The sequence below is a fragment of the Triplophysa rosa genome, linkage group LG5 (genome assembly GCF_024868665.1).
Source record: "Triplophysa rosa linkage group LG5, Trosa_1v2, whole genome shotgun sequence".
In the NCBI taxonomy this organism is placed as follows: domain Eukaryota; kingdom Metazoa; phylum Chordata; class Actinopteri; order Cypriniformes; family Nemacheilidae; genus Triplophysa; species Triplophysa rosa.
Window position 1 is genome coordinate 16,077,289 of NC_079894.1, and position 21,782 is coordinate 16,099,070.

Genomic DNA, 21,782 nt, shown 5'->3' on the forward strand with positions numbered 1-21,782 from the left:
TGTGTTTTACGTTTTTATGTGAAAATATTTTTTTACAATTATTGATCAGCTAAAACACATTCAGCTTGCTTTTCTGACATGCTGATGTTGGTACAGAGACCAAAATGATGTTGACTGGCACATTAGCCTAACTACAATACACTACATTATAGTGTCCAGTAAAGAAAGAAGCAAAACAATATTAAAAGATGCTTATTAAAGAAAGCATAGTCATTATGTATTTTAGGCAAACACAGACAAAACTTGTATATAAAAAGGTCTGATATAAAAGTCAGCATTTGCTTATCTCTTCCAATTTTCCATCTGATTTGCATCTCTACATTTACACAGAGGCTGTGTGACAGCTTTCATATACATAGAACGATAGGCTGGAACAGAATTGCGTTCAACCTAGCTAGTTAGCGTCACACCGAAAACTTCCTCTTTCTTTGTGGTTAGCTAATGCTAAGCTGATGACGCTCGGGCAGGACTGTATATAAAGCGGATGTAAGAATGTCCCGCTCTCATGAACTGAAATAACTGAAACATAACTGCACACATCAACACCAGACAAGTCTTTGTAAAGATGCCAACTGTATTGTCACCTTCACCCGAAATGGACAATATGAACGAGGATAAAACTGTCAACTCAAGGTACATTTATATTTTTATTGTGTTTTATTTATAGTAAATCTTCTTATTGATTTGGTTCATTTATCTTAATTTGAACAAATTTGCCTCCTCAGGAGACTAGACAAGTGGCGTTTTCGCTGCCCTATGTCACACAAGTAAGCACTTTTTACTTTTGCTTTCTTTCTTTCACTTTCTTTTTTCTTTCTTTCTTCTTTCAAAGTGTTTTAAACTTACTCATATTTTATTTCTATATTTAAACAGACTGAACTCCAGTGAGACACTGCTATGGTCCCAGTCATTGGAAAACCTTCTTAGATCAAAATGTAAGTGCTACTGTATGCATTTTGAAATAAACTGTATTGCGTCTAGTATACTTCACATAATACAACTTACCTGTTTAAATTTCATACATACATTATATACACACATATACATGCATGAACTTAGGCCCGTTCAGGTTAAGAGAACAAAAGTGTCATATATACCCTTCATTTTTTATTTTAGATGGCATGGCAACGTTCCACGCCTTCCTCAAGTCCGAGTTCAGTGATGAGAATATTGAATTTTGGCTGGTCTGTGAAGATTTCAAAAAAGTCAGGACTTCATCCAGGCTGACGTCAAGGGCCAAGAAGATATTTGAACTTTACATCAAGGCAGAAGCTCCCAAAGAGGTAAGCACATTGAGAACATCTCTACATGCTACATCTACATCTCAACATCCTCACCACTCTCGGTTTCTCCTCAGATAAACATCGACCACAGAACGAGGGAGGTCATCAAACAGAACGTTCAAGCTCCAACTAAACTGTGTTTCGACGATGCCCAGAAGATCGTATATGGTCTAATGGAGAGGGATTCATATCCCAGGTTCCTTCGCTCAGACATCTACAGATCTCTTCTGGAGTCAGTGTCAGATAGGCTCAATGGCTGAACATCTAAAACAGACTTTAAGACTCCAGAGACTTTTGTTGGATTGTCGGTGCAATGAGCGTGATGGCCAAGGAAATTTCTTTGGGCCTGGATTTGCATGGGACATCAAGCTCTACATAAACTCTTGTATAAGCTACCGTTTTTATCAGCTGTAGTACACTGCTCCACTGTTTATGACAAATGAGCTTTCTGTAGGTGTGTTGAACCACAGGAGCTCATGAAACATTTGAAACATTGATCCTGTGTTTACACCTGGTATTGACATCTGTCTCATCGTGGATATCGCTATATACGGGTGCACACGGGGTCCAACATATTTTGGGATCAGGTCAATTGCCGCATACTACATTTGGACATGGTTGTAAATGTATGTGACCACATTGCATTTTTAGAGTAAACGCTATTGTGTATTAAGTCATTCCGCTCAACAGTTAAGGATGGCCTACTGTACTTGCCTGTCAAATGATTTTTTTTGTGCTAAAACAAGGGTTTTAACTTTGCTTGTTACGTACAGCTTTGATAAAGAATAACTATTGGAAAAGTCCATACATGTACTGTACATACGTGCATAAGAATATGCAGTGATACTTGTAACATGTCATAAATATATATGTGAAGGACGCATTTGAAATTCATTTAATACTGCTCAACCTTAAATACAGTAAACATTCTGTTACGTTTGCAGTGAGATTAAGAACAAGACGTAGCTATATTGTATTTTGAAGAAACAGTGGGAGATATGCATGTATAGATGTAAGCTGGGCCTGGGCCTGTTGGACAGAAATATCCTGTGAACTTTATTTAACAATTTGTACATAATAAATCATGACTGTCAAATTTATGTTGAAAGCATAAGATGGCTTTGGAATGACGTTAATACCTTTATATTAATTCAATATGCAACAGTAGGATGTTGGATAATTTCAGAATTCCTACCAATCAAAAATATTCCCTGGATGTTTCTACTTTTTCAAACATATAATATTGTTTTATACTAACTGCTAGACAAGCTTATTAAGCTCATTTTATTTAATAACTTGAATCAATTTTATTTAATAACTTAATAACACAAATGAAAATAGTAGTTGTTTTGCTTGTTTTTTTGTTAAAGATATGTGGTCCCCACATTTTAAGTGGTCCTAAAAATGTTGGACAATAGTAGCTACAAATGTCATTGTATTAAATAATAAAATGTTGTACATTAAATAATAAAATATTTATGGTACTATGTTTATGGTAAACGTAATAAGCCCTCCTTTGCTAAAACACCTATGTGAACTAAACAAACCCAGAGACTAGGTTAAAAGTTCAGGTATGCAAGTTTAAGGGACTAGAAAATATTCATTTAGCCATACTGCACTTAATTTATTATTCGCTCACAAACAACCACAAACATGTAAGACAAAATGTTGTATTAAGACGTTTTTACTGGAGATCCCCTTCTCAGTACTGCTTTCTGTTTCATGATCAAAGCATCACATGGTGATGTCTGACTTTCTGTCACCACTTCCCTGTTTACACAAACACTGTGATGGTCACCGTACTTTTTTCAAATATCACAGACGTAAGGAAGTTGAAGCTATATTCTTTCAACTCTCAGTTTAGACAAGAAACATTGTGTCACACACAAACCGTCTAGTTTTTATGACACTTACCATACAGGAAAAAACATGTTTCATTTCCTTTGTAAAAACATTGTAGGGTTTTGGTGGGTCATGTGCTAAGTGAAAATTCTGAGTAATTTACTTCCATTGCCATTACCTTTAACCACAATATGCAGCATATCTTGTGAATATTGTAGGTTTATGGCAGGTCAGGTGTTCTGAAAAATTTTGAGTTATTTACTTCTACATTTTATGTCACAGTCTATGACGTTTAATCACAATGTGCAACATAAATGATTGAGTTATGATTTGATAACTCATTGCAAACAACTGTTGACTGAGTTTGTGGGCTCATAGCCCTGTAGTTACTCCCATTCTTTTTACCATGGTTTACCGAGTTTACTATGGTAATTAAAGTTAGTAGAGGTATTTTTACAGTAAAGACAACCTGGTAAAGACAATTTGCAGAGACAGAACATCAAAAATGTGTTTTATACACAATGATCTTTCTCTGACCCTAATAGCCCACCACAAACAGACGGTAAACATTAAGACACGAAAGCTTTGTGAGGAAGTCTAGTCTTCAAATTAAGGAAAGCGTGTCAGCAATTTCTGATTGCTAGGGCATTGTGGGCGCTAACTGGGTTCTGGTAATGTCATGTAAGGTAATATGGGGTGGTAATAAAGCCCCTTGGCAGAGGAGAACATGTAAGATAAACCACTTTTTATGATCTTATAGCCGCGCGCGGACAGATTCTGTTTTTGATGCTCAAGATCTGTCAGTGTCACAGAGAGTCATTTCTCAAGACCTAATTCAGTTGTATAGCGAGATTTATGCGCACTAGATAAACATTATTTACTGGCGCTTTATAGATACCTAAAACTATCAAATTCAATGCCTCTGACTTGTTCTTAGTGTTTTCCTCTAATTTGATTTAGTATAATAAGGATATCTAACCAGTTAGGGCTGACACAGTTTATGTTAGTAAAACAGACGTCAGGCCTAGTCAAAGTTTTCAAGAACGCACGCAAGCCACATCCTTATGATTTCACCCTGTTTGATCTACAGATACAAACACAGCAGAAATGGAGGTTGTGAGATTGTGAGACTACCAGACCGAAGAAACATTCATATAAGCAAAAACTGTTCTGCAGATGCACTGTACAGTATGTTTATCACTTGTGTCATCACATGTTGCACATTTAAACAGAATCACATTGTTCACAGATGTAGATATTGAGCATACAGTTTGCAGCTACTTTGGAAATAAAATGAAATGGTTCCTGACTGTGCTTGTTTATTTTGTTTAAATCAGTGTTTTTTATGTTGCCATCCCATGACATCTGTTATTTTTTAGTGGGGACATTTAGGCATGCTAAACCAGGATCAGCTACACATTGTACTGACTGAGGTACAGTAGGTAAAAAGAGACTAGATTTAATCATGTTTATAATTTTTGTAACGAAAAATATATTATTGCATTATGGAAGGCCCTCTTTCCTTTGTCAACACTATATATTTGGTATTATTTTATTAATTTATACCAGCAAAATTACTTTAAAATAAAACGGTCAATTGTGCCATCTAGTGGAAACTTGTAAAGTACAACTTTAGTGTAATGTCGTTTCAAATAATAGTGATAAACCACTTCAGTTTTTGATGATAATAATAATGAGGTTAGAACTTACATAAACGTTTTGTTATAAAACTCCAGATCTGGTATTTGTTAAATGGTAAATGATTAAAAGTTGTGCCCGGGAGTATTTCTTATGTCTATGCTGGATCAACCGCTGGTCTATCTGAAGGTCTTCTGATTGGTGGAGGGCTGCCGGAAACGGTGTGGCGTCATCTCTCTCGGAGCCTTCAAAGCGCGCGAGCGAGGAGAGTTCAGTGGTATGTTGTGTATTCCCACACTTTATCTTATTTACTTTCGATAACATATAAATAAGACTTACAGATTGCTTATATGTGCTACATATCTGGAGTGTTTTGGAAAAAATACTTTAATACATTCTTCTTTGGGAAATATTTAGCTTGACTGCTAACGTTCTAGCGGACAGCTCGATGTTAGTCATCTTACATACGTGACGCATATATAAAACACATGTGACTTTAATGTTGTCGTGTTTCCCGATGTAAAGTTTGTGTTTAGACTTGTGTTAACTTCGTTTGAAAGTTTACAAAATCGAATTGTCGATCGAAAGTAGTTTCATTTTGCGTAACGTTGAATGTGTCAGACACTTTGTAATTTGTGCGTCAGACACTTTGTAATACGTGATTATTTTGTTATATGTAAAAAAATTAAAATACGAAATATTTGGTATTTTTAGCGATACAACTTGTTCTACGCATATGACACCATTTACGAAAGAGTAATGTGTGCGCATGCTGACGGTATGGACTATGTAACACATCCTTTTGTGAGTTTGTTGTGGTTTTGGTTTCTGTGATTGAGGGTTGCCAGAACTGTGACGATTCTTTATATTTATTGCACTATTTTAATAATCTCAGCTGGCCTGTGTATCCCCATAAAACGTTTAAGCTGCCAGTTTAAACTTGTGACGATCATTGGCTATTGGTCCTTACAATTAAATATTTTACAGAGTGCTGTTGTTTAATTAAGTTTTACTTTATAGGTGTTTAATTGTATATCTCTGCGATTCAAGCGTAAATAACATTTGTGTTAGGAATGGTGAGTTTGTGTATGACAGTCTGTGATTTGTGAATAAAAAGTGTGTAACATGTTGTGTGTAGGACATGTCAAAGAGGAAGAGCAGTAGTTCAGGGCTCACACCTGACAAGAGAAGCCGGCTTTCTCAACCTGAAGATGAGGAAGAAACAGGCTACTTTGGTTCAGGAGATTCTTTGTCCTCCTTATCACAGGGTGTAAGACGTACACAACACAACACTCTTTTCCATAAAAACTGCCCTACATATTTTTTAATAATGTCTTAAGAATGTGAAGTATTGGACTGTTTACGTGTCATAAAACCTCTGTATTAAAGGGATAGTTCCCCCGAAAATTTACTTACCCTCAGGTTGTTCCAAACCTGTATACATTTCTTTGTTTTGATGAACACAGAGAAAGATATTTGGAAGAATGTCAGTTACCAAACAGATGATATCTGTTTGGTAACTGACATTCTTCCAAATATCTTTCTCTGTGTTTATCAGAACAAAGAAATTTATACCGGTTTGGAACAACCTGAGGGTAAGTAAATGACGATAGAATATTTATTTTTGGGTGAACTATCCCTTTAATTCATGTATGCTCATTTCACAGACATAAGTTATTTGTTTCTGATGTACTCTTAAAATATATTATATATAAAATTAATGTGTTAATAGGCCTCCGGTGAGGTAGGAATCATAGAGAGTATCTCTCTGAAGAACTTCATGTGTCATTCACTGCTTGGACCCTTTGCATTTGGCCCAAACGTCAACTTTGTTGTAGGAAACAATGGAAGTAAGTACTTCTCCGTGTTTCCTTTTTTAAGGAATGCATTTGCATTGCTGATCCTCCATTATTTTCAAAGCGTACTCTTGAAGACCAGAATACTATTGTAGATATTACAACAATTTTTTTCAACCAACAAATGAAACCAAGTATCTTTACACACCAATGTCAGTTGACCGATAAAAAAACAAACTGCCCATGTTAACAGTTTACCTTCATCCCTCATCTTTAACATCTGCACGATTTTCTTTTATTAGCAAATGTCATGTGATAATTTAATTCCATAAGAAAAGTATTTAGAAAAATGCCTTTGCTGACACCTTGTAATTACATTACACACCACCAGGGTTCCATGGACCCTTGGGCTGAGAAACACCATGCGCCTGCAATTCTGAACACATTAAAAAACAAACCTGCCAAGAGGTTCAGTGCCAGCTGGAATGTTTGTTTAAACCGCCAGTGCTGGCAAACCATTTTAGCTTGTGTACTTATTGCTTATATTTGTGTGTTAGGTGGTAAAAGTGCAGTTCTGACAGCTCTAATTGTGGCTCTGGGTGGTAAAGCTATCACCACCAACAGAGGCTCTTCGCTGAAAGGTTTTGTGAAGGAAGGAGAGAGGTACAGCAAATCTACTCTGTTTACATCTGTATGGAATTACACACAGTCTTACACATTTTGTTTTGCATCTTAAATGTTCAGCTCTGCGGATGTGTCCATCACTTTAAGTAATCGGGGTCGTGATGCGTATAAACCAGAAGTATTTGGTCGATCCATCATCATAGATCTTCGTATTTCCAGCGAAGGGCTGAGAACGTATAAAGTAAAAAGTCAAACAGGTATGTTTACACCTACAGAACTATATTTGCTTTGTATACTCATTCACTTTAGCAGCAGTGGTGTAGTCTAGTTTTTTGTAGTGAGTATACTCTGATTCCCCCCCAGCCTACTCATCCGTCCCAGATCGACAACCCATGAGCTCCGCCACACACGAATGCATAGAGTATGTCTCTATATGTAATCAAGAGCATTCTGAAAGATTTATTGCAAGCAAGATTTCAATAGCCAATGACAGCTGGGGGGACTTGCTGGTTTTGTTAATCACTGTCTAAATCAGTCAGTTAAGAGTTACATTTAGCCTTAGATGGCATATGTATACAATCCCTAGCACAGGTTTTATCAGATGGCAATTTTCAATGCACATTTGTGATCCATGTGAAAACCCAGCTATAAAGTCATTTATTTGTGATGTACTATTTCTACATAAACCCTGCTAAAAATTAGTATTACATAAATTCTAGTGGTTTCCATTAAAATACCATTATGTACCACCATTTTTTCTATTACAAAATAAAAAATGTCTTTGGCATTAATGGGTGCTATATTGATTCCCATCTGCATCTATTGTGTTTTGGGCAGGGTTCTATTATTTTTTCAGCAGGGCAACCAACATAATGTAAAGAATATCCTGTGAAAGTATAATCTTTAGATTTTGATTTAGTTTGACTAAGGCCATGTCAAAGACTCATATTGAAGTAAATGGTTAAAATCAAACTCTAAAGGACTTTGCACATACAGTCTGAAATTTTCGTATGGGTTTTTTCGTATTAGGCTCTCGGTGTCTCTGAATTGTTATAAAAGGCCACTCAAAATGCTTGACGGATGCGAAAAACGCAGAAAATCGAACCCGGTCCGAATTTTTTTATGATGGACGAAAATATCGGAGGCAGTGTGTAAATGTGATTGACACAATGTGAGGTCGTATTTATTTTTTAACGTGCGGAAATTTCGGACGCAAATTTCAGACTCAATGTGCAATGGGCTTAATGCTCGACACTAATAACTAGATTTTTAGCCTAGTTTTCACACACTGGGTCACACTTAGGAGTGCAAGTTACACCTATTATTGACATTGGTAGTTAACTATAATAATTAACATTTGAACATTTGTGCAGTTTTATCAAGCATCTGTTGCACTTATAGATCGCTGGCAGTGTCTCTAGCCTGACTTTCACAAGGCTGGCCAGGAGTTCTCATTTCTTATCATCTAAACCAATTATGAACATTGTAGTACAAGTTATCTCTCCCTTTCTCCCTCATGTATTGATTCACCACACAAACTAACGTTTGTGAAGTTGGCTAGTTAGATACAATTTAATATGCCAACAATCCCCTTACAGGTATGTTAATGATAACAAATATGCTCGTTTTGTTAAAGACTACGCAGTGGTTTTAAAGTGTGGGGGGGGGAGTTATCAGCAGACAGTATAATACACCGGCAAACAGAGTGTGCAATTGTGACCCCAGGACACTGTCGCGAGGGATGGGGACCCCGCGTATAGCGTCGCATGAGCCTCGTCGGGCTCATTTTCTGTAGCACCTGCTGCAGCGTCACCTGTTTAAATGCTTGCCATTCATGATCTCCTTTTGTTTCATATCTCCCGGTTGCACCAATGGTCCAAAAGTCAGTGCGTTGCACTTTCCTGACAAAAGACGATGTTGTTACGTATCATCACGCTTTTTTTAAGTGGTTATACGGAAATTCTTGATCTTTTCTTGTGGGTGTACGGCGTATACCTGCGTATCACGTAGACTACACCACTGCTTAGCAGTTAAAACCCAATGAGCTGCTCCATCTGACCTCATTTGACCCCAACAGCTACATAGCTCTTCAAAATAAAATTTAGCTGTGTCCCAAAATAATTCAATTTGAATATTGAGTGATTTTCACAGCTGTTAGGTCCATGCATATGTGCATACCGCTGTTGGCACAGAACTCATTAGTGACAGCCTGTCATTAAGTGTACTTGTGGGGGTTGCATGAGTTTAAACAGATGTTTATGTTTGTTCATGTGTCATTTCTTGCAGTCTTGCACACACACACAACAGAGAGGTTAAATGAAGATGTGCTAAAGCACCAGTAATTAAAGCCAGGATCCAATTCTTTTCTAGTGTGTAATGGACTGAGTCATATGTGCACATATGCACAACATATGTGGAATTTAGAGGTCTAGATCAGTGCTTCTTTGATTTTGGTTCAAGAAGAAGAAAGGAAAATGTTGAATTATTTGAAAACAAATTTCCTTTTTAAGTTTGTAATGTAGTGTCGGTGAAATTTTCTTTTATGTTGCTTAGTTTGTGGTTTTTAAGGATGAATGTATATCACACCTGATGGGTGAAAGCTACGGGCAAAGAGAGCTATGGCTAATTTATCACAGATAAACATCGAGACAACATTTCAGATTTGATGTATATGCATTAATAATTATGAATTTTATGATGAATTGGTTTATCTCCCTTTCCAACTAGGTCATCTTGTGTCATCCAAAAAGGAAGAGCTGATCTATATTCTGGATCATTTTAACATCCAGGTATTTTTGAAAGATCTTCTCAGTTCTCAAAATGTTGCTTACAAAGCTGTTTAAACTGAATTTCTTTTGCTTTTCTATGTTCAGGTAGACAATCCAGTCTCCATCCTTACCCAGGAAATGAGCAAACACTTCCTCCACTCCAAAGGAGAGGGGGACAAATACAAAGTGAGTCTTGTAGGTAAATGCGTGTTTGTGCAGTCAGTCATACAACATGCAAACTAATAATTTGCTTTCTTTATGCAGTTTTTTATGAAAGCCACCCAGCTTGATCAGATGAAAGAAGATTACAGCTACATCATGAAGACCAAGACCATGACCCAGAATACAGTGGAGAAACACAAGGAGGTGAGGGCTGAGATATAGTATTACACTTGCATGTTTGCTGGTTTGCGTTACCGCCTTGGAATGATGGATCTAATGGCTCTGGAAACATTGTGTGATTGGATCGCTAGACTAGGTGCTGTTTAAGATGCCGCCTCTGACTCTACAACTTATTTTTAAAACACCCTTCCCTCCCATGCAGACTCTTCAAGAACTAAAGAGGAGGTATCATGAGAAGGAGGAGCGCTATAAAAATCTGTCCTCGCTGGATGAAATGCAGCAGAAGTTGGATGTGCTGAAGAATCAGATGGCGTGGGCTCTGGTCAGGAATTTTACTGTACACTATGGGTTTTAATAGCTCAGTTAGACTCGAAATAAATGGATACAAATCATAAAAACTGTTATAGAAGTCCCAACTGTTATCACCTCCAGAATGAGATTACTTAAAAAAATAAACTATTGGATTTGTGTGCGGTATAAATAAAACCCTCCAGCACGGCACATTTTTTGATGTGTTTCTTATCTGACACACCCAGTTCAATTTATAAACACTCTGAACACTCAGCCTATGGGATGTTAAAGTGACTCAGCTGTGTTGAATAAGAAAACCTCAAATATGTAAAGCGCTCACTCTGTGGTACTTCAGTGATTGAGTTGGTAAATATTTCTAAGCAGTACAGTGGTAAAGATTGTCTTGTGTTTCCAAATTGACAATGGGGTATAAGCACACGGAGCGCTAAAATCTCAGCCAACTCTGTTACATACGGTGCACGTAGCGTCCATAGGGAACAATGGCGTTTTCAACTCTATCGCTTCAAGATGCACGTACGATCAACAGTCAACGACGTGAGTCAAACTATCCAAACACTACGTCAAAAGGAGAACCTCTTCAGGCTATTCGTTTCAAGCTACATTCTCAAATATGAAAAAAAGCTTAGTGAACTTTTGCAATGCTCAGCCGTAGCGTTTTCTTTACTAAATACATTGTTATCGCTTGGTGAAAAATGACCTCAGCACTATGAGAGCGGGAGTGGCTTAGCTGGCTGAGATTGTAGCGGAAGTACGTCATCGCCCCGTGTGCAGGTTGCTTTTGTTATCATGTAGCTGAAAACCAAAACGTAGATGGTTTTGTTGTGTCCGTGTGCATCAGGTGGCAGAGGTGGAGCATGAGATGAAGCCCATGAGGGAACGAATCACAGCCGAAGATAAATCCAACATCAAATATGATCAGAAGGTGGAGGAGTGGGAGGTAATAAAATAGTCACACATAGCCAGATGTTGGTCTCCTCCATTAAGTCTGATACAAAAGGCCACATACAGTCAACCAAAATTCATTTTCAACATTTCTCACATTATCACCGTTTGTTCACTATAGTTTAGAAAATGGTAATAAAATATGACAAGAGCTCGGAGTTAAACTGTCGGAACAAATTCATCTTGATAATGTCAGATAACTTTGATAGAAAGGTAAGTAATGGATTTGGTTGAATAGCTGTCAGCTGTTAAATTTAAGTACACAATTAGATAATACCAATTTCGGGCACCAGTTACCAAGCAATGCTTAATTTTGTTCAGTCTGTGGTGTAAAAAGGTCAACATGGTCAAGTGTCAAATTTTTATCAATTTTACTGGTAGTCCACCGTATGAAGAATTTTGGGGTATATGTCACAGTTTACTTTATTTTGCTATCATCACTTACATAAATGAACTACAGTGTCCTGCACACTTTGGTTGTAGGTGGTGTGTGAAGTGACCAATCAAAATTTTTGTTTAATATGAAATCGATTATACCACAATAATCCAATGGAGCAGCATTTTGTTGGGATGAACTATACACACCGGTGATATTTACTTTATTTTGTAATCGCAATCACATGAAAGCTTAAAGCAGTGATATCATTTGGTAACTTCACACACTTTTTCAGACTCATTGTGCACTTATGACAGTGAGAAACAGTTAGAACATCTAATAAGAAAAAACAGCTTCTGAAGATCCTCACATATTACTGCTGTAACATTTGGAAGACATGAAACCTATTATTTCAGTTCTTTTTTCATGAACTTGTCCTATGGGTAATGGTATAGAGTGGGTCATTTGTAACAGCAGGCTATTTGCAGGGACAGTCCCATTAAGGCTAGCATTTGCCAGTAACCCAGTCGATTATAAATAATGATGACTAGAACATCATTAACCTTTCAGTGGTTTTTATTAGCTTGGTATAAATCCTTTTTGAAAATCCGATGGGTTTATTTTTGGTTGACTGTTTCAGGGGAAAGTTCAGGAGGCCAGTGGGATATTCAAACAGTTACAGGATCAGTTGGAGGGTATAACCGAGCGGATGCAACAGCTACAGCCGCGGTGCACTGAACTGAAGAGCCAAGTGCAGGAGCGCAACCGACATCTCAAGAGAGCCGAGGTGCACATCCGCTGCCAGACATGCTGTGCCACAACATAATAAGTTTCACTTTAAGTTATGTGCTCACTGAATGCTATTTGTATGCTGAGTGGCTGATAAAGGCGAAAAATGAGATTTCAATTGTTTTGCTTATTTTTGTTGACTTAGGCCAATGTTCATCAGAAAAAAACGAATTTAAGAGACCTCGAGAAGGATAAAGATCAGCTCAACAAACGTATCAAAGAACTCAAAAGCAGGTACTGTACTTCATATGTGCATAGAAGGAAACAACAGTGCTGTGGGTTACACAACATCTCTTTACCATTTCCAGCTGTTTCATTACATTTCATACCTTCTTCTCTGTCCAGTATAAGTCAGTTGAACTCAGCTGACACTCAGGCTCGCACGGAGAGAATGAATCAAATTCATGCTGAGCTGGAAGAGCTGGCCTTCCAGGACTCCACTTTGGCTCAGCAGATCGACCAGTTTGCACAGGCAGGTCACGCGGCTGAAGAGAACCTGGGTAGAATGAGGTTAGTGCAAATGAAAGGCTTTTCTATGTGCAGGTTATAATGTCTTGCATAGAAAAATTGTTTAAAATCGAAATAGCAGAAAATATTATTTCATGCAAACAGGTAGTCACGCTCATAACTGACACTATTGGTTCAACCAAGAAAAATGTTCAAGAAAACAATGTTTTGCGCGGTTATAGTGTGGGAGCCTGTTTATACTGAAGTCACTGTTATTATGATAATGTATAGTGGATCTAAATACATGAAATTACATTAAAAATCTGGGATTCAAAATGTAATTCTCTTTGTAATAAACCTTGCATTGGGTTGGTCACTCAGTTAATTCTCTGGAGCTTCGTTCCCACTCTTCTGAATTATGTTGCATTAATAAGGAGTTATCACAAACCAAGACTGTTTAGCAAATCAGTATATAGTAAATGTAAGTTAAAGTGTCGCCAATGTAACCGATTAAAACTAGAAGTGGCGATGAGGTCTTAAAATGTCTGGAAAGAGTCTTAAAAAAGGTCTTAAAATGTCTGGAAAGCATCTTAAAAAAGGTCTTAAAAAGTTTTAAATTTAGCTCCATGATTTCTGTATATACCCTGGTAATTTAAACTAGGGGATTTAGTAATGGCTAATATTAGTAATGTGATTTTGTACCTCTTTTACAATCTTTTATTTATTTTTGTTCTATAGCCGCGAGCAGCAAGACCTGCAGCGTGCATTGGATGCTAAACGACGTGACCTGGCTGCTATGGAAGGCAGTCGGCAAGATCGTCTTTGTCGTTTCGGCGAGCACATGCCGGCACTGTTGAAGGCTATAGATGAGGCTCATCGCAGGGGCAGATTTAAGAGAAAACCTGTTGGACCACTCGGTAAAACCAACAATTCACCACATACAATTATTCTGAACTGTAACAAATATACCAATGAGCGAGTCATTCAGGCAGGCAGAAAACATTTTACATTTTTTATAGTATTCCATAAAATCTCTTATGTAGTATGTTTTGGAGCAATTTTTTAATTTCTTTTTCAGAAATGTCTTGTATTTCCATTCATTGGTTAAAGGTCCAGGGTGTAGTTTTTGGAGGGTCTATTGACAGAAATGCAATATAATATACATATTAACTATGTCTTCAGAGGTGTATATAGACCTTACAAAATGAAGTATTATGTTTTTATTATCTTAGACTAATTCTATCTACATGGAATTCACCATGTTGTTTCTACAGTAGCCCTAAATGGACAAAATGCTCTACTGAGCGTGTTTCGTGAATACGTTATCTCATTCGGCAAAGAAGCTAAAACATGACAACATCTTAATCCTCTCTCAGCCTCCATAGTGCTTCGAAAGGGAGGGGTGAGCGGTGGAGTGAGCTGTTGGTTGTAACTCACAACCTCACCACTAGATGCCGCTAAATTTCGTGTGCTGGACCTTTAATCAACATGAAGATGCACGTGTAGAATAAACATTTCCATATGAATGCTTGTTGTTTAGAGGGTCTTTTTGTTTCTAGGGTACTGCATCCGTTTGCAAGATCCGGATTTGGGTCTGGCAGTGGAGTGTTGTCTGAAGGCTCTGATGTTGGCTTTCTGCTGCGATAACCACCAAGATGAGAAAGTGCTGCAGAACATCATGAGGAGTTGCTTCCCACACGGCAGACGACCCCAGATTATCGTCAGCAGGTTTACAGACACGGTCTATAATGTCGGCAGCAGGTACAGTTCACATGACACATAACAAAAATTTTATTTTATGTAATTACCGGTGATATTGCAGTAAATAAAGCTGCAATGGTAAATACCTTTTGCTGTGCAGTGTAGACAGTCTTGATTATATAAGAACTAGTTTTGTTGCTTTCCCAATTTTATTGTATTATACAACTAATTTAAATAACTTCAAAGAAAAAAGAGGAAGACATTTCACACCCAGCATTCATACAGATATTATGCCTTCAAGATCGCATGCTTTAAAATGTTTTATGTTGTCCATTTACACCCCAGTGTTTTAAAGGAAGAACTAAATGAACTCGAATCGAACTTGAAATAAAAATAATCCTTTTATTGTTGTTCTCTTATTACTACAGTGTTTCTGTTGGTCAGCTGGTAGAGCAGTGTGTGTGTAGCACAAACATTTGTGGGTTCCATACCCAGGGAACACACATACTGCTCAAATGTGTATCTTGAATGCACCGCAAATCACTTTCAGTAAAAACCTCTTCCAATATGTGTAAATATAGATGCAAAGCGCTGTTGTCCTTGGCATTGTTTTGATGTTTCATGCAGTCTTGAAAAATTGAATACTTGCACAGCAGTGAAAATGGGAACAAAAGAGGCTGGATTAAGGATCTGGTGGGAATCGTGATTATCTCTTTCATTTGTTTTTAGAGCTGTCAATCATCCAGAATACCCAACAGTGCTCATGGCTCTTGACATTGAGAATTCAGTTGTGGCCAACTGCCTGATTGACATGAGAGGGATAGAAACCATACTGCTCATCAAGGTGAGATAGTGAGGATGCCCACAGACATTTTCCTGTGTGCTTGAAAATGCTTTCCTACGTCTTCTATAGCTTTATAAGGTAAAGTCCTTTCGTTGCACTTTCAGAACGCTAGAGATGCGAGGAGAGTCATGCAGGGTGGTCACCCACCACACCACTGCAGGGAGGCTTTTACCCGTGAGGGAGACCAGGTGTACACTAACCGATATTACTCCTCTGACGTGCACAGAGCTCTCTACCTCAGCAGAGATGTGGAAGAGGACATCAGGTATAAAAGTCACCACCTAAGTAACTCCTGGTGTACTGAGACTCTTCTTCATGTTCTTCTGCTAGCCATTCGGTTTAGTTTGTGTCCCTGCATATTTGCTGTTAATTTACTTGGATGCTTTCCATCCTTTTGATATTAACTTGGAGTTGATAATAAAGTGTTTCCATTTGTCTGATGAACAAGCATGCAAGATCAAAGCATTTTTTTCCACAGACTTTTGCAGTCTGCTTTGGAAACACAGAGAACACAATTGGAGCGCTTTCAGCAAAATATGCAGAGCGTCCGTGATGACGCAAGACAGAACAAAGCCCTTTGTGACAGAGCGCATAGAGACCGCAAGAACGTCCAGGTGACTAAATATCCGCTCTGCACAAAGCGCATCACTGTTTTTGTTCTGCTGTTGGTCTAATTTGTGTTGTGGGTTGTAACTCACAGGAACGTTGTCGGACTCTTCAGTCAGAAATGACGGAACTGCAAAATGTAGAAGAACCTCAGCTGGAGGATCTCAAACCTTTGGTAGCACACCATTGCTTGTTGGGATATTTTGCTTGTTTTCAGAAATATGGCTGGGGGGTGTCTCATTTCTCTTGTGTTTAGGAGGAGGAGTTGGAGGAACTTGTCAGCCGGATAACCGTGTGTCGGGATGAGTGTGAAGCTGCCCGGAAGCAGGCGCTCGCGCTCAAAAAGGAGTATGAGGAGGCTGAGCGGCTCTTCCGAGAGCAGAGGGAAGCGTTCAGTAAAATTGCAGAAGAAGCTGAACCTATTAAGGTCAGAGGCAAATGACGTTTAACGCAGGAGTGTGTTTGTGTAAAAAGAAAACCTTTATTTTCTGATTGCCCATGTTACTTACTGAACAGTTTGTGGTGTGTGCGTATGTTTGTAGGAGCAGTTGAGTAACACCGATCAGGAGGTCGCGAGGAGTAAACATCACAAAAAACACTACGAAGAGAAACGCAAAAGCCACTTGGACATGATCGAGGGTCTGAAGAGAGACCTGAATGTGAAAGAGCAGGAGTTACAGGTGACCGAACACTGACCTGCTGGCATACATGCATTCACTCACACACAAGCAGATGGATGTGTGATTGATCGAGAGCATTCATTCGACAGGCTTCTATAGCAAAAGCTTCAGAAATCTGCCCGGAGCGTACAGAAGTGAGAAGAACGGCAACAAGTTTGGACAGCGAGATCAGCCGCCTCAAACACAAGATCACCACACAACAGGACCAGCAGGGAGACAGAGACACTATCGTGAGGTACAGAGTTTTCACATTTTACTGATTTACAAGTCAAACTTATGTGGGTTGTTTCTTGGGTTAAACCAACATGGACATGTAAGGACAAAGATGAGTATTTGAATACAACATTTCCCATACAATGCATATATTAATGGCCGCCCAAGTATATTTGCAGTCACATTTTGTAATTTTTTATCCATCCGTGATAATGACTGTGTCTGTAATCGATTAACTAGCGGATAAACAGCGCTTCTGCATCTTCTCTCTTGCCTGACTTGTGTGGTGTGAGTGGTGCGTGGCGCTCAGTGTTCACATGCACTCTCTTCCGATGAGCTCCATGTGTGTGCGAGCCCTCGGCCACTCTTCCGCGCGTGTAGTTAGCTCCATGTAGTGTATTTAACTGTCACTTGCATTTAAAATCAAAGAAGCGTTCGTAAAACAGCAACACATTGTCGAGAAAGGGCAAACAGCATATAGCCGCTCTATAATGTAGATGTACTGTATTGTGATTTTGTCTGATGATGTTGCGTTTATAAATCAGGATTTTAGCAGCAGTTAAAGTGACTGCTGGTGGCATTCAGTTGTAAAATACAGAATAATGTGACAGATCAGAGTAGAAGAGAAACAGAAATCTAGTGCCAATACGACGCAAGCACAACGTGGTGACGTCACGAAATAATTAGCATATTTGTGACATCGCCACGTCGTATTTGCGCCACAAGTCTGTCAAAATCCTGTGGGAAACACTGGAATACTTCTGTTGTAATCTATGCTATGACTAAATTTACTGCTATTTGTTATTTACAGAATATAACATTAATTTTGATAGTTGGTCGTGTCTTTACATTTAAGTGGATAATTACTACAAAACTAAAAGTTGAATCCCAGCAATGTACAGTATAGTTTGTTGTTATAACAGTAAAGCTGACAGTCCTTCAATCTTTCAGGCAGTACCATGACGCGAAAGAAAACTTCAACAATATTGCCAGACAAGTGAAGGGTCTGGAGGCTTTCATCCGGCAGTTAACTGAGATCATGAACACCAGACACAATGTCTACACTGAGCTGAGAATGTAAGCTGCGCTCGTCTCCATTATGAGTAATGCACTCATTTGACTCCTGTTCACTCATTTGATTACAATAAAGACCCGTCTAAATATATTAAAGTCAAATGTTGGGCTCTTCAAACCCATCAGTTTTATGAGCCATCTCTGCTAGACACAGCTGCGGAAAAAATTAAGAGACCGGATCAGAGACTATTGTACTGTTGTTCAGAGACTAAAATGTACTATTTATAGGCATGTGTTTAGGTAACATGATCATTTTTGTTTTGTTCTGTGAACTACTAACAATATTCTTTACCAAATTTCAAATAGAAATATTGTTTCTATTTGCATTTAATTGTAGAAAATGAAAACTGAAGAAGCAGGTCAGAAAATATGCTGTATTTTCTCAGACCTCAAATACTATAAAGACAAGTTCATATTCACTTTTAAGCGATAAAACAGTCATATTTGTAAAGAAAAGTTGCAAAATTGTTTTTGTATGTGATAACCTTTCTCTTGGATGACTTTTGTCACTCCTGAGGTTTGATTTTATTAAAATTCAACAAACACTGGACAGGAATGGGATCAATACATCTAGAAATGTTGATTTGAAAAATTTGGAATGGTCTCTTAATTTTTTCCGCGGCTGTGTATTTTGTAAGGTTCAGTGCTTAAGTGAATCAGACTTAAGTAGTTCATTTAGCAAGTTAATTTAGCATTTGATACAGTTTTTTAAATGTTCTGTTGGTTTTTTTGTTGTTCTTGATATTTGTTTTAAAGTTTGTGTGGTGTTAAAAATGAAACAGGAAGTCTTAATTTGTCATTGCTGTAGCCATGTAACCCATTATCATGTATTTATATTTTGGGTTGTGCTTGTATGGGTTGGCAGGTATCTTTCTGTGCGCTGTAAGTACTATTTTGACTCCATGCTGTCTCAGAGAGGATACATAGGGAAAATGACCTTTGACCACAAGAATGAAGCGCTCTCCATCTCAGTAAGTTCCTGGATATGTAATATATACAGTAAAATGTGTATGTTTGTATGTGTTGTAGTTTGACTACTTCTTATATTAAATGCTCTGATTTCACATTGCAAGTGAAATGTATGGCGTACATATAGATTTTGGCATCAGTTCGGTCATTGAAAAAAATAACTATTGGTAGAACTATAATCCTCAGAGGTAGCGTATAACCCATCATTACTCTCATTAACATCTACAACACTCCACCCGCCTCCACAACCCCAAACAAAAACAGCAACACCGAAAAAATAGCTGTCTTTTTTTTAAGGTTCAGCCAGGAGAGGGTGGCAAGGCCGCTCTGAGTGACATGCGATCTTTATCTGGAGGAGAGCGATCGTTTTCAACGGTTTGCTTTGTCCTTTCTCTGTGGGCGATCGCAGAAGCGCCATTCCGGGCGTTAGACGAGTTCGATGTCTATATGGTAAAGATTAACGTGTATAATTTCTATCATGCTAGTGTTTTCCAGCAGCACTCTTCAACAGAGTATGGTTGCATTCTGTATTTCAGGACATGGTTAACCGAAGGATATCCATGGACATGATGCTCAAATTAGCAGCAAGCCAGCGTTTCAGGCAATTCGTCTTCCTCACTCCTCAGAGCATGAGGTACAGAAGCGACTGTGCTACTGTTTGTATCACTGCTTAATATAGCAACATTCTGTTACTGTTAACATGTCAGGGACGAAATCGTTTGTTGGACGGATGGAATTTAATTTCACTTAAGAAGAACATTTTAATAAATGCTTGTTTTCTTACTACTTATTATGTGGTAACCGGTTTTTGAAAACATTTAAAACACTTCATTTTGTGACCTAACAGTATATACTGTGTCACTGTCGTTAGGGCTGTCACGATTATGAAATTTGGCTGACGATTAATTGTCTGTTTTAGAGCTTTGAATTTTAATTCTCATACATTTTTTATTCAGCTTTGAAACGACCATATTGTTCTGAATATAAAGACTATGTTCTTTTTCTTGGAAATACATCGGAAAAAATTGGGTCATCATACTTAAGGTTTAGGCTTCTACCTGTCAATAATACAACCGCCAAATACTTGTAAATGAAGTAAATTGATCAGGAGTGAATTGAAGCCACCATTGAAATGCTATCAGTCATAGAAAAGCTTCTAGTCTGTTTTTTTCTCACTTGCAAGACTACAATAAAAGTTTACTTCTATGTTAATGAGATTTTGGGAGACTGGTTTTCACACTGAAATAATATAAAATTGTACTGCAGGTTATTTTTATGGTATATGCTTTAGTTTTTGTGTTGTGGTGGTACATTTTACAAGTATTACCATGCTTTAGTTACAGTATATACAATAAAATATGCAGATGCACTACAGCTCCCCCTAGTGTCTTCTATAGAGATATCGCGATAATTGCGATGATGTGAAACCATCGCGATGAGGTCAAACAATCGCGATGACACGATTATTTAATAATCGTGACAGCCCTAACTGTCGTATATATTGCTTAAAAATAAGTGCTTATTTACTTGAAGCAATTTTCTGTACATTTGCTAGGACTGAATTGTGTATTAGTTACATTAGAAGCTTCACAACCACAACTTACTACTGTGAGGTCAATGCAGCAGAAGTCACAGACCTGTTCTGCAGGCTGGTTGTGGGTGTTTTCATAAGAAGCAACATCTTTGTGGCTGGGTGACTCATTTCTACAGATGTTAAAAATGATTTCTTTCTGTTGCCTTTTTCAGTGCTCTGCCTGGCAATAATCTAATTAACATCCTGCGTCTGAACGACCCCGACCGCAGCCAGTCCAGTCTTTTTTTGGGTCAGAGGAACCCTGAAGGAAGCTGATCAGACTATATAATACAGTATAAGCTCTTGTTTTCTGGGAGATTTCCCTCTTTTATACAGGCAATGTTTCCTACGTTGTAAAACAATGCACAAGGATTTCTGTAAAGGATTTTTGATTTTTCTGTTGCCTAAACGTTGGCTGTTAAATGTTGTATTTTATTTTTCAATGTTGACTTAAAGAGGACATTTAAATATTTCCTAACTGGAGGTTTCATTTGTCAGTTCGTTTCATTTGCTGTTCATTCATTCAGCTAGAATATATATATTTTTTGATTGATTCATAAGTAAGTTTGGCAAAACAGTCACTGAATGACTGTTTTTGTATCACTGGAGTATGTAAATATGAAGGGTGCGATATGACGGTCATTGCTTTATTTAGCTTCATCTTGGTGTTCAATAAAGCCTCTTGTTTAGCAGCATATAAACTTGCTCCAGTTGGACCGCTTGCCACACATAACTGGCAAGAGCAAATGTAACTCTAAGATTCCAGTAGCTTACTGTAACAGACAACAGTTTGTTTGCATTACATTCTAGATCAAAGTTGTCTTTGCAATGTAATCATTATAATAAATTATATACATTTCTAATGTGATACTGCACATTACAGTGTAAAATTAAAAGGGAACACTCAATTTGTATCATTCAATTATATTTATAAACTGAAGAAAAGTATGTTCTCAAAAAAGA

The 21,782-nt window shown here is 37.9% G+C and overlaps 2 protein-coding genes across 2 annotated transcripts; both read left to right on the forward strand.

Annotated features, from left to right (window-relative positions):
• The first annotated feature begins 497 nt into the window (after positions 1-497).
• On the forward strand, positions 498-2,742 carry rgs13 (regulator of G protein signaling 13). Its single transcript, XM_057334108.1, has 5 exons — positions 498-633; positions 726-767; positions 874-935; positions 1,117-1,283; positions 1,358-2,742. Exons 1-5 carry the CDS (start codon positions 566-568, stop codon positions 1,541-1,543), a joined length of 525 nt encoding a protein of 174 aa, XP_057190091.1. The 5' UTR covers positions 498-565; the 3' UTR covers positions 1,544-2,742.
• A 2,220-nt stretch (positions 2,743-4,962) lies between these two features.
• On the forward strand, positions 4,963-21,302 carry si:dkey-119f1.1 (Structural maintenance of chromosomes protein 6-like). Its single transcript, XM_057334528.1, has 27 exons — positions 4,963-5,040; positions 5,902-6,033; positions 6,496-6,613; positions 7,117-7,222; positions 7,304-7,440; positions 9,911-9,972; positions 10,057-10,137; positions 10,216-10,317; positions 10,496-10,615; positions 11,444-11,542; positions 12,564-12,710; positions 12,858-12,946; positions 13,058-13,222; positions 13,898-14,076; positions 14,719-14,920; positions 15,590-15,704; positions 15,809-15,969; positions 16,183-16,318; positions 16,405-16,485; positions 16,567-16,737; positions 16,853-16,990; positions 17,080-17,225; positions 18,155-18,280; positions 19,143-19,248; positions 19,544-19,696; positions 19,783-19,880; positions 20,993-21,302. The coding sequence occupies exons 2-27, from the start codon at positions 5,905-5,907 to the stop codon at positions 21,093-21,095; spliced, it is 3,270 nt and encodes a 1,089-aa protein (XP_057190511.1). The 5' UTR covers positions 4,963-5,040; positions 5,902-5,904; the 3' UTR covers positions 21,096-21,302.
• Positions 21,303-21,782: the final 480 nt, after the last annotated feature.